Source organism: Mandrillus leucophaeus, unplaced genomic scaffold (assembly GCF_000951045.1).
Source record: "Mandrillus leucophaeus isolate KB7577 unplaced genomic scaffold, Mleu.le_1.0 Scaffold343, whole genome shotgun sequence".
Taxonomy (NCBI): domain Eukaryota; kingdom Metazoa; phylum Chordata; class Mammalia; order Primates; family Cercopithecidae; genus Mandrillus; species Mandrillus leucophaeus.
The window spans coordinates 1,962,802-1,974,215 of record NW_012103621.1 but is presented as its reverse complement, the minus strand read 5'-3'; the positions used below and the strand labels follow the sequence as shown (position 1 = coordinate 1,974,215).

Genomic DNA, 11,414 nt, shown 5'->3' with positions numbered 1-11,414 from the left:
GATCTCTTCCAGCACGCACAAGTCACATTCCATCCCTGTCCCCCTCTCTGAGGGAAGCTGCCTCTGAAGAGGCAGGAAGCTGAGGCTCTGAGAGAGAAGTGGGTTGCCCAGGGCTGCATCGCTAGTGATGGGCGCTTGAATCCAGGGCCCCTCCCTCCCCTCCTTTCACAGGAACTGAGTTATTCTCTCAAATCTAGAAGGAGGCAAGGACCATCGTATCCCTTTTACAGGTGGGGAGACTGAGGCCCTGTGAGCAAATACCACCTACCTAAGCTGCTTGAATGGGCAGTGGAGCAGGAGGTGATGGGGAGAACTTTGGAGTTAGAGCCGAAGTCATGGGAAAGAAACAGAAACAGCTGGGGCACTGGGCCTGGTAGCCTCGGAGTCACTCTGCCTGGCAGACTAAGAGGCCTGCATCTAAGCCTGCCTGGAAAGCACAGGATGCAAGCTCAGACCAGCAGGGCATGGAACTGACCAGTCCTCCCCAGATCCCAGCCCCGCAGGCACATGCCACGTGGGCTCTGCCACCCTTACTGGTGCCTGTCAGTGAACCAGCAGGGCCAGACTCGACCTCCAGGCACGGCACAGCCAGCCAGGACCTGCTACCCACTGCCCGTCCCTCCCCACACACAGCAGAAGCAGCAAATGGCCCAGAGTTCAGCTCTGGTCAAGAAGGAAGGAAGCAAGTATGAACTCCCAAGGCTATGGCCAGCTGGCAGCTGGGATGGGAAGAGGGGTGAGAACACTCCGTTTCTTCCAGGCAGCCTAAAGCTCCACTGTGGTGTGCAGAGACAGAGGGGGCTTGGCAGGTGGGGTTGCTGGGCATCTGCTGCTGACCAGGTAGGTAGGGTGGTCCTTTCAGCTGCTATGCTGGAGGGATTCCTTTTTTTTTGTTGCTTTTGTTTTTGAGACAGGGTCTCACTTTGTTACCCAGGCTGGAGCATAGTGGTGCAATCATGGCTCACTGCAGTCTCTACCTCCTGAGGTTCAAGTGATCCTCCTACATAGCCCAAGAAGCTGGGACTATAGGTGTATGCCACCATGTCCAGCCAATTTTGTATTTTTTGTAGAGATAGACTTTCCCTGTGTTGGCCAGGATGGTCTCGAACTCCTGAGCTCAAGCAATCCGCCCACCTTGGCTTCCAAGTGTTAGGATTACAGGCGTGAGCCAACATGCCTGGCCTGGAAGGATTCCTTTGTGGATGTTGAAACCTAGGAGAGTTGTGAGGGGTGGGGCTGAGGGTACCTTTACCTCCCCCATCCCTGCGGGGCCCTGGGTTGCTGCAGACTAGTGTCCAGACCCACCCTTCCTGTCCCCCCTGGTTTGGGGACCAGAACCAGGACTCAAGGCCCCAGTCTGTCCTTGCTCTGTGGGGCCTTGGGCAAGTCACTCAGCATTGCCAAGTGGCTGATAATGAACTGGACAGTCTGGTATTTTAGCTTCCTGTCCCACAAAACAAATAGAAGCCCAAGTATATTGTAAATAAGATTTCTTTTTGCAGATAAAACTAGACTCCAAGCCCTTTTACACTTTTGCAGCCTAACTGCCCCCTGCAGCCGCCTGCCCACTCGTGTGTCCATGGGCCCCTCCTAAGAAGGCCCAGACCAAGGCCTCGGGAAAGATGCCCCATCCCCAAGGGGCTAAGCATTCCTGGTGAATGTTAGAAATCTTCCTTCCAGAGAAGGGTCAGGGAGCTGGTGTGGAAGGGCTTCCTCCTGGGGTGAAGGAGGTCAGGGTGCACACCTGCTGGCCTTTCCTCACCCAGAGGCCAGCCCAATGCCCTGAGCGTAACAAAGACAATTACCTCTTGAAAGGGCTCTCATTGATTGTACTTTATTGATGTATTACAGGAGGTAAGGACTTTCTGCTTAAAATATTTAAAATTTACATGTGTACATATACACATGTTCCCCCACCTGTGGGGAAGGGCGAAATGACTCTGAATAGAGGATGGAGGAGGAGGAGAGAGTGTAGACAGAGGGCCCTTGACCCCTACAGGGGCAGTGGGATAAGGAACAGAGTGGGGCAGAAGGTAGGTTATTAAGAAGCATCTTGCTTACTGACATGAAGCCACATGCCCAGCGAGAGCACGGATGAGGCCTCATAGGCATAGAGGAGGCCCTTGGAGGGCGGGCACACAGTGCCCAACTAGCCAGCCAAGGCCAACGTCCCAGGGGTAGGGCGGAAGTGGGGTGGCGTGCACAGGGCACCCAGCCCAGGCCTCTGCTGCCCCCACCTCTCTCCCCACCCTCCAAGAGAAAAGACGGTTTGGGCCTCAGCCATGGACTGACGCCGTTACCGGCAGCGTCTCCTTAAACTACAGAGATACAATGTGTATCAACAGGGTGATCGTTTCTGACCCACTCAGGCAGACAGCTAGAGGTGCTGCATGGGCCAGAACCAATCCTACAGTATCTTTGGTTTGTGGGTTTCCTTCCCAACTTGAATCCTCCCTCTGTCCAGTCTCTGGGGTGGGCCTCAGGGCTGGGAATGGGCTGCTCGATGGCCCAAGGCCCAGCCTGACAGCCCGTGGAGGCTGGGGGTGCTGCCCTTTCCAGCCACGGGCAGCTTACTCACTGGGGTGCTGGGACTTGTAAGAGAGGATCTCGGCAGCCAGCTGCTGGGGGTCCAGGAGCTGCGGGAAGCGCCCCATCACGGCCTCCACCAGGTGCGGGGGAAACACACCACACAGCTTGGTATACACGCTGGCCTGCTCCTTGGCCAGGCTGCCTGCCCTGCCCCATGGGCTCCTGCCAGCCCCTGGGCTCTGCACTGGGGGCTCTTGAAGGACTGGTGTGGGTGGGGGCAGTGGGTACGGTTCAGACCAGTACTCTCGAGGCGGAAAGGCAGGGGGCGGAGGTGGGTAGTCGGCAGGGACACTGAAGTGGCCAGCACCCATGGCCCGGCCAAAGGCAGAGAAGGCCGCAGTGGCTGGGAGCTCAGATCCATAGGGACCGTAGCCCGTGTAAGGGGCTCGGCGTGGGCCCGGCTCACCAGGGCCTCCTCCTCGAACCCCCCACAGTTCCGACATCTGGCTCTCCAGGGAGCCAATGCCCGAGTCCAGGCAATCCTGGGAGACGTATGGGAGTGAGTCCAGAGTCTGCGGGAGCCAGTCCGTGGGCCCGAAGCTGCTGCCACTGCCCCCGCTAGGTGGGAGGCTCCTGCCTGATGGCGCATAGGTCTGTGTTAGACCCTCCTGGCGGGGCCCTGGGGATCCCTGGGCCCCCAGCTTCTTCCCATCCAGGCTGCACTGCTCACTCTCTGTTAGCAGAGAACTGGACTGGGATGAAGGTGAAGGCCGCCGGCCACTTTTGTCCTTGCTTGGGGCCCTGGGGGGTGAGAGGAGAGCATTGGCGCGGAGCTCATCTGCCACAGAGCGCTGGGGGCAGCTTGGCCGCTCTGGGTGGAAAAATCGGCACTTGATCCCGTAGGTGCATTTCCTCCCTGGAAGAGGAATCAAGAGGGACTCTAAGCAGAGGCACTTCAGAACCAGGGGTGAGAGCAGGGAAGGGGTGGCACAGGAAATGGGGTTGGGTGGTCCAATGGTAGAGGTCCCCAAGAGGAAAACAGGGCATAGGCAGACAGGTGAGAGGAAGGGCAGGAGTGAGGAGGGCCGGGGAGGGCAGGCTGGGTTCCGTACCATAGGGACACGGCTGCTTCCTGTGCTCCAAAGTGAGTGGCTTCTTACGCAGGAAGTTGTCCAGGCTGGGCCCGTGCCGGCCCAGTGGGTCATCGGGAGGCATAAACCTGCAGAGGGTGCAAAGAACTCTCTGGAGGTGGGAGCCATGCAGGGACTTCTAATTGCTGAGAAGGGGCCGATGGCAAGCCTTGCTGGGAAGAACAGGAGAGCGACACCTAAAATAGGGGCCTGTCCAGGACCCCCTAAAACTGTTCTCTGGGTGGGATCATACCAAGGGAGGAGAAAGGGATCCCCGGTCTAGAGGGCCACAGCCCATGGGCACCTTTAGGGGAACTCTCTCTGAGGTCGTTGGGGGGATGGCAGCCCATACCCACTGGCCCATGGCCTCTGCTCGAGAGATGCCATGTTGGTTCGTAGAGAGGCCACCTGGAACCCCAACCACATCCCCTCATAAGTGCTACAGCTCTATCTCCCAAATTAGCCACTCTCTCCACCCTACAGCCTGCCTGGTCCTGGTCTGATTTTGCCTATGTAGTGAGCTGTCCGTCTCACTCTAAAAGCTGCCTGGAGCGAAGACCACAACCTCCCATGGCTGCAGGGCCTCGCAGAGCCCAGCCCCCAGCTCCACCCCTGCCAGGGGCATCTCTGGCTTCCCCTGTGGACCCCAAGTCCATCAGGGTCTCTGGGAGGAACATACTTGTCATTGACGAAGGAGTACATGAGCAGCCGCTCCTCGATGAAGCGCTTCCACTCCTGCCGCTCGCCCTGGAGGTCACGGTACGTGTCGTTGGAAACCACGATCCCATCAGATTCATAGGCCAGCTTCACGATGAATCTGTCGTCATAGCACACCACCCGCTTGCCACCCACGCGCCGCGATGGTGTGAACACCAGGATCTTCTTCTTCTCCAGTTCCCACAGGATGTGCTGGTCTGGGAGGTGACAGGCACACACAGGTCAGGGCCCAGTGGGACCCAGAGCCAGGCCCACAGGGCTCCCTAACCTGCTGGTGGCCATACACAGGAGCTGTTAACGCCAAGGTCACAGGGGCAAGAACTAGCTCTGCCGAGGCCTCTTCCACACCCCAGCCCCTCCCTTGGCCCGGCATAGTTTGCTGCCTGAAGACCAAGAACATCTGAGCACAGGTGGCAGGGCCTGCATGGCAAAGGCTCCAAGCACAGAGCTGGCCTTGCTCCTTTTCTCTCTCTGGACATCAGGCCTGTTCAAGCCAGATGTGGTCTTGGCTTTGGCTTTCATCCAGCCTGTTCTGAGGGGTCCGTAAATGAGCCCCAGCTTGCTCTGGGGTGGGAGAAGTATTTTGGCTCTGTCCCTTGCATTGCCAGGACAAGGTTGCTGAATCCCATGGTGGGGAAAGGTCAGGCCACTCACCAGGCCCCACCTGGGGAGCTGCTGGGACCACAGGGACACAGATGTGAGCAAGTGGAAAGGGCCCCTCTTCCTGGAGCCTGCAGTCCCAGACAGCCTGCCCCCAGATCTCAAGACTTCTAGAGAAACGGATTCAGTTTTTACCTCCAAAACCTGGGGGCTCTTGCAAGAACAGTGGTAACAGCTAACATACACTGAACGTCTACCACGTGGCAGGTACTCTTCTCAGCACTTAACCATGTGTTAACTTATACAATCTCATGAGGAAGGAGCTGCTGTCAACACCCCCCGCCGACACTGACCCCATGTTTCAGATGAGGAGCATGTGGAGCGGGGCTAACAGAGATCCCTGCCCAGGCCAGGGCGCCAGGAGGGGACAGAGCCAGGATTCCAACTCTGGTTGTCTTGACTCGGAGCCCACAGGCTTAACCACTATGTGGCACTGCCCCTCTACCACTGGGGAGGTTGAAAGAGCGACCTGTCCACTAGTAGGATGAGGGAGGGGCCCCACATCTGAGGCAGAAGACTAGACAAGGTGACCTCCAATGACCACTGTTCAGAGCAGGTTGCTAAGGACAGAAAAAACTGAGAAAAGAAATGCTGTTCCCTGCTTGAGTTCTAGAAGTTAGGCCACTCCCAGAGGGTCTCTCTTGGGGAGAACCAGGGCTGCTGGGGCAGTAAGACCATCCCACCTCCAGAGGCAGCACTCACCTGTGATGGGCACATCGGGCCGAGGCTGCTCCTTCCTCCAGGATGGCACAAACACTGTGATGTCTGTGTGGCCCCGCTCCAGAAACCAGTTCACCGCCAGCAGGATGCCCCGGCAGGAGAAGACCTCCTTGTTCCCATGGCTGGGAGGGAGAGGAGGACAGGGTTAGCCCACACTGATGGCCAGCCTGCCACCCCCTAGGCCTGAGCAGGAGGAGGGGGGCTGTCACACCCCACCCCTGCCCTGGCTTTGGTGGTGGTGGTGAGCAGCCCCTTCCCCTTTGGAATCACCAGCCCCTTCCTCTTTCCCCAGGGCTCAGGCCCTGGCCCTCTGCAGGTGGGGCCCAAGGCCAAGGCCTCCATTCCCAGTGCCAGTTCCCACAACTCCAGGATGGCCAGGCCCCGCTGGGACTTTCCCTGAGGCTCCATCTCCTGAAAGTGAGGAAGCGCCCAGGAAGCTGGCAGCACTGCTCCCCACGGTGGGGGAGGGCCAGGCCACTTGCAACACACCTGGGGGTGGGGGAAAGGTGCCGGGAGACTTCTGGTTCCTGCCCCACCCGGCGAGCTGCCGGGACCACAGGGACAGACGTACACATGCACACTGAGTCACCACCCCTCCCTCGCCTCTTGCAGCATGGGTGGGGGCGGGGGAAGCACCGGCTGGGCTGACTGAGGAGAAACCAGATTGTTCCGGATTAAAGTTCAGTCCTCACACACACCTCAGGGACTGGGGCCTGAGAAGGGCAAAGGGGAAGGGGCTGGCGACTCCAGCCTTCAGTGTGGGACAGAAAGTGCCAGAGTGGAGCAGGCTCCCCTTTCAGTCTGAAAGTGAAAGGATACTGCTTTTCCTCCCAAGATGGCAATCCCCCCAAACGCCTGTTCACCCCAAGGCTGAAAGACCATCAGGAAGACGCCAGGGGACTCTTAGTAAGGACAGCTGAGTGAGGCACGGGCCCTGCCTTGGTCTCAGACCAGGCCGTACCCCACCCACAGGTGGCTGTACCCAGAAGGGCGCCTGGCGGGGTTCCTGGGCTGCTGCAGCTCTCCATTCCTCTATCTGAAAACGGGCCCAGCAGTCTGCAGTGTCCTTAAGACGGGTCAGTCAGTTTTCCTGGTGGCTTCAGGCCAAAGATGGCCCTGCAAAGTAGGAGTTCCAACTGGATTTCCTGGGGGATGGAGGACTGGGGCTTGGGGCTCCCAGGTAACACTAAGTGTCACGGAAGAGCTCCTAGGACCAGCAGCCCCACCTCTCACTGCCCCCTCAGTGAACAGCTTAGACTCTCACATTTGGCAAATAAAACAGAATAAATGTTACGCAAAAGAGGCAAGTCCAGGGCCGACCACATCCTGTGGGTGTCTTTAATGGGAGTGGGGGAGGTAAGGGGTGATAGCTGGAGCCTTAAGAAAAGGTAGGGCAGCTGGGGGCCATGGAGGCTGTTTGGGGGCAAGGCTGGGGCACCAGGGTCTGAAGGTCTGTAAATTGTAGGGGAGACAAAGTCCAGCCCAGGGCAGCACTCATCCTCCCCTGGTCCCCCTGCCCCATCTGCCAGCCTGCTTATAAGAAAAGTTCCCATTTGCTGAGAGCTGTGAACCAGGCCCTGTTCTAAGCGCCTAACACTGAATCATCAGCAAGCTTGTGAGGAGGGCACTATACCACCATCATCCCCTTCCCTGTTTTTCAGATGAAAACTGTGGTCCAGAGAAGGCAGCTTAGTCACCAGGGTCACACAGCAGTAACGGTGGAACAGCGATGCAGGCCCAGGACCTGTGCCTATCACCACCCTGTACATTAATGCTCAGGTAGGTATAAAGGCAGACAGACCCTGATCACAGGGAATGAGCAGGGATTCGCAGGCACCGAGCTCCCACTGGCAGCCAGATATATGGCTTCATTCTTACAGGGCTTGCTACTGTGAAGGAAAGGAAGGCTCTGGGACTCGTCCAAGGTCACCTGGCTGGTGGTAAGAGACATTCAGAACTGGAACCCAGGTCTGGGCCACTTGGTTGCCTTCCTGTCTCTAACAGAAGACCCAGAATTTATTTGGGAGAACAAAGCTCCCAAAATTAAGTTTAAACAAAGTGTGTTCTAAGAGACAGGTGGCGAACGGGAGTAACAATGCTGGGGGCAAACTCCTGCTCTTCCTTCAAAATGCTTGTGAGATGTCACTGCCTCTGAGAAGCCTTCCCTGACCTGCCACAATGGGTCAGGTCCCTGGTCTGTGTCTTCACAATGCCCAGTGCTTCCCCCATCACATCACCCTCTTCCCTGGGCCTTCTGCCCTGCCTCTCAAAACCGTGGCAGCTGGGTCACCCCAGGCCCAGCTCCTTCTCTCAGGTATGCAGTGTGCGCATGTATCCACCCACCCGCCTCGCTCCGGGCACGTGATCCTGGGCTGGTATCTTGGAGCCTTGGGAACTAATGGGATGCCAGGGCTCCCAGGGCAGTGCACTGCCTCTGGGCATTGAAAATCTTGGCTGGGGACAAGTCGGTCCTCAGCAGCCCTAGCACCTGAATATTCCCTCAGCAGATAGAAAAACTGTGATCAGTGGGTGCTATCAGAGCCCTCTTGGTAGAGCACATAAGGCCTGGAGTGCCCCCCTACAGCTAGCTGTAGTCTGTTTCACTGCACTGGAGGAAGCGCTGCTGGCACAGGAAAACCAGACATCCCTGCCCCCACCCCAGTCCTCTTTGCCTGTAAGGTCAGGGTCCCCCAGCCTGGCGAAGCAGACACTGATAGGAAGTGTGTGTAGAAGACTCCAGCTAGACTGCTCCTGCCCCAGGACAGAGGGCAGGGCTGGGCCAGCCTCCCCAGGTGAAAAGATATGCCTGGGCTGGGCCTGGTGAGTGGAGAAAAATTCCCTTAGAAGGAAACAGAGGTGAATTTCCCCATAATTTGCATATGATGGATGGGGGCTAGCCCGCCTGCCCCTGGGGAGGAGGGTGGCCGGGGCAGGAACCGAGTAGCAGCTGAGACAGGAAGTTTGAGGCTGGAATTCCCCTCCTGCCACTACCCCAGCTCAGAAACCCCCGAGGTGGGTGCGTAGCTCTGCTTCTCAGGAGCAGGCTCCTCTGAGCACCCCCCAACATCACAGCCCCTCCTCCCATGTCCCTCCTCCTTCTGGATACAAACACACACCGCACTCGGCTGCTCCCAGGGCTCGGCTGCTCCCAGGGCTCCGCCGCTCCTGGCCCACGCCTCCAGAGGAAGGAGTCACACAGATCCAACGTAGCTCCTAGCCCAGCCACATGAGGCTGGACACTGAGAGGGACCCCCCCCTAATCTCGAAGCACAGGCTGTAACCTGCTGCCTCTTGGCATAGAAACTGGATTTTCTCAGCCTCCCACCCAGGCTCAGCCCAAGTCAGAGAGAGGAAGACTGGCCTGAAGGTGACAGAAGGAGGGAAGAGGCCTCAGCTGCATGCCTGCTGAGCCGCGCCAGGGCCAGCTGGACAGTGAACTTGTCCCACGGGGGCCACAAATCAGAGAGGGCAGAGGCCGATGTCATGCCAGCCTTGGGTAGCCCACCTAGGAGCTCCCTCGGGGCAGCCAGAAAAGCAGCCCTTCCCAACCCCGTGTCTGGGGTCTCGCCATCCATGCCAACAGGAACTTTTCCCTGTGAGCCATCCACCTAACACTGACTCATCAGCCTGCCTTGGAGGGAACTGGGAAAAAGTTGGGCCGGAGGGTGGGGCCTGGATTGACAGGAGAAGTCTGGGTTCCCCAAGGTCAGCAGCAGCCCTGGCTTCCCCCTCTGCCCCTACCTTCCCACCCCATTCCTGTGCTTGGGGATGGGGGTGGGAGTCACTGGGGGCTGAGTCCTGGCTTTGGCCCCGGGGAACCTCCAGAGACCAGTCCAGCCCAGGCTGCTTCAGCTGAATCAGTGGGGATCCAAGTCGCAGCTCATCTGAGGCCAGAGTATTAGGCCACTGGCCCACAACCCATGTAAAACTGGACCTAGCCTTGAGGTCACTCTTGGACATAGTCGCTGGACCTGTTTTCGTGGGAGCCTAGGTCTGAGACAAGAAGGCCTCAGAAGCCCAGCCCCTGAAATAACAACAACTGCTTACTACCACTGCCTACTACCACTACTTTGGTTCCCGAACGCTTGCTCCTCTCCAGGATCCGCATAACCCCTCCTCACAACACCCACCTGAGGAGATCAGGTTCAGAGGGTGAGTGAGCTGCTGCCCAAGGGTTGGTCCCCTTTACAGCCCTGCCTCACATTACAGAAGAGGAGCCGAGACAAGTGCTGGCCTCAGGGAGGGACCCACAGCATAAGGCGAGCTCTGTGGACAGAGGGACCTGGGCTGGAACCCTGCCTCTGTCACCAGTAGCACGACCCTAGGCAAGCCTCATAAAAGGCTTTCCCTCCCTCTAGACCAGTCCCTAAGAAGACAGTCACTCCTTCCAGCCCACCAGAGCTGCAGACAGTCATCCTTCCATGTGTCCTGGCCACAGGAGAGATGCGAACCTCATGTGTCTCGGCCACAGAAGCGACACTTACCTCATGGCTACGTTGCTCCCGTCGATGACCACTGGTCTTAGGTCACTGCCCTCCTTGTCCTCCTCTGGGAGTGGAGGTTCTAGGTTGGGAGCCTTAGGGGTGCCCCCACCCCGCGGGACTAGAGGGAGCTGAGGGCAGGGGTCCGGTGAGGCCTGGCGTTCCCGTTCGGTGGCCGTCCCGTGTTTCACCAGCTCGCCCAGCACCGTGTTGGTGTCTGCCTGGACGCCCAGCTTCTGTAGGACGCTGTGGATCTCCGAGGATGAATAGCCCAGCTTCCGGAAGAAGTCCACCTTCATCTGCAGTTCCACCGCCGAGGCCTCCTCAGCTGCAGGCTCTTGGGCTGGCCTGGGGGTGCCCTGACGGCTGTGGCTATGGCTGTCCTCAAATTCCCACAGACTCATGGTGGGGCTGGCTTCCAGGACAGGCTTCTCTCCACAGGGGCCACTCATAGCTCAGACTCCTGGAAGGCACCACGCCACAGCTCCTACTGAACAACCAACAGGGTTAGGGACGGGGAATAGCGCTCTCTCCCACCCTCCCTCCCATCACCACACCCAGCAGATGAGGGATGGGTGGCACTACACACTACATCATGTTATTAGTTCAGGTTGTCCTCTCAAAAGCTCTCCCAGCTAGGCATTCCCATTCCCATTCTATAAAGGGAGAAACTGACGCACAGACATTAAAAACTTGCTCAAGGTCATCCAGCTGTTAGCTGGTGGCTCGAAGATCGGAACTTAGTCTGAACTAAGACTGGAACTGCCCCAGCTGGAAAGACTCGAATCCCCACGCCAACCCAGGGGGCCCAGAAGGCGGGACGGGGTTTTCAGATGGAATCTTGGGTTGGAAGTGCGTTGCGAGGCCCGGGGCTTCCCCACTGAGGCCACCGCTTTCGCCCACCCGTCCAGCACTCAGAGCTCAGGCCCAAGCAGCGCAAGGCCAGTGGCCGGACTCCCGGAGCCGGGGAGGGCAAGTTTCCGGGGTGACCCGCGGGGAGAAAAGTTGCTGGGAAACTCTGGTTGGCTGCCGGGAGCTGGTGACGCCGAGGCTGTCCCGGCCCGAGACCCGAGCCCGCTCGGCCCCCGATCCGGACCCTGGTGCTCTTCTCCGGCTCTCTCAACTTGGGCTAAGTTGGAGGGGTACTGAGGCCCGGCGGGCTGGATAACAGGACCCC

The 11,414-nt window shown here is 58.4% G+C and overlaps 1 protein-coding gene across 1 annotated transcript; it reads right to left on the bottom strand.

The window, feature by feature from the left end:
- Positions 1-1,808: 1,808 nt before the first annotated feature.
- Positions 1,809-10,970, bottom strand: ZC3H12A (zinc finger CCCH-type containing 12A). The gene is made up of 5 exons (XM_011989019.1): positions 10,241-10,970; positions 5,739-5,878; positions 4,339-4,573; positions 3,642-3,748; positions 1,809-3,445 (listed from the first exon to the last, which is right to left on the bottom strand). Exons 1-5 carry the CDS (start codon positions 10,687-10,689, stop codon positions 2,571-2,573), a joined length of 1,806 nt encoding a protein of 601 aa, XP_011844409.1. The 5' UTR covers positions 10,690-10,970; the 3' UTR covers positions 1,809-2,570.
- Positions 10,971-11,414: the final 444 nt, after the last annotated feature.

Coding starts and splice junctions, on each gene's coding strand:
- ZC3H12A (XM_011989019.1), bottom strand. CDS start 10,689: ATGAGTGGCCCCTGTGGAGAGAAGCCTGTCCTGGAAGCCAGCCCCACC. Junction 5,879..10,240: donor GGGAGCAACGTAGCCATGAG/GTAAGTGTCGCT, acceptor TCTCCCTCCCAG/CCATGGGAACAAGGAGGTCT. Junction 3,749..4,338: donor TACTCCTTCGTCAATGACAA/GTATGTTCCTCC, acceptor CACCCTCTGCAG/GTTTATGCCTCCCGATGACC.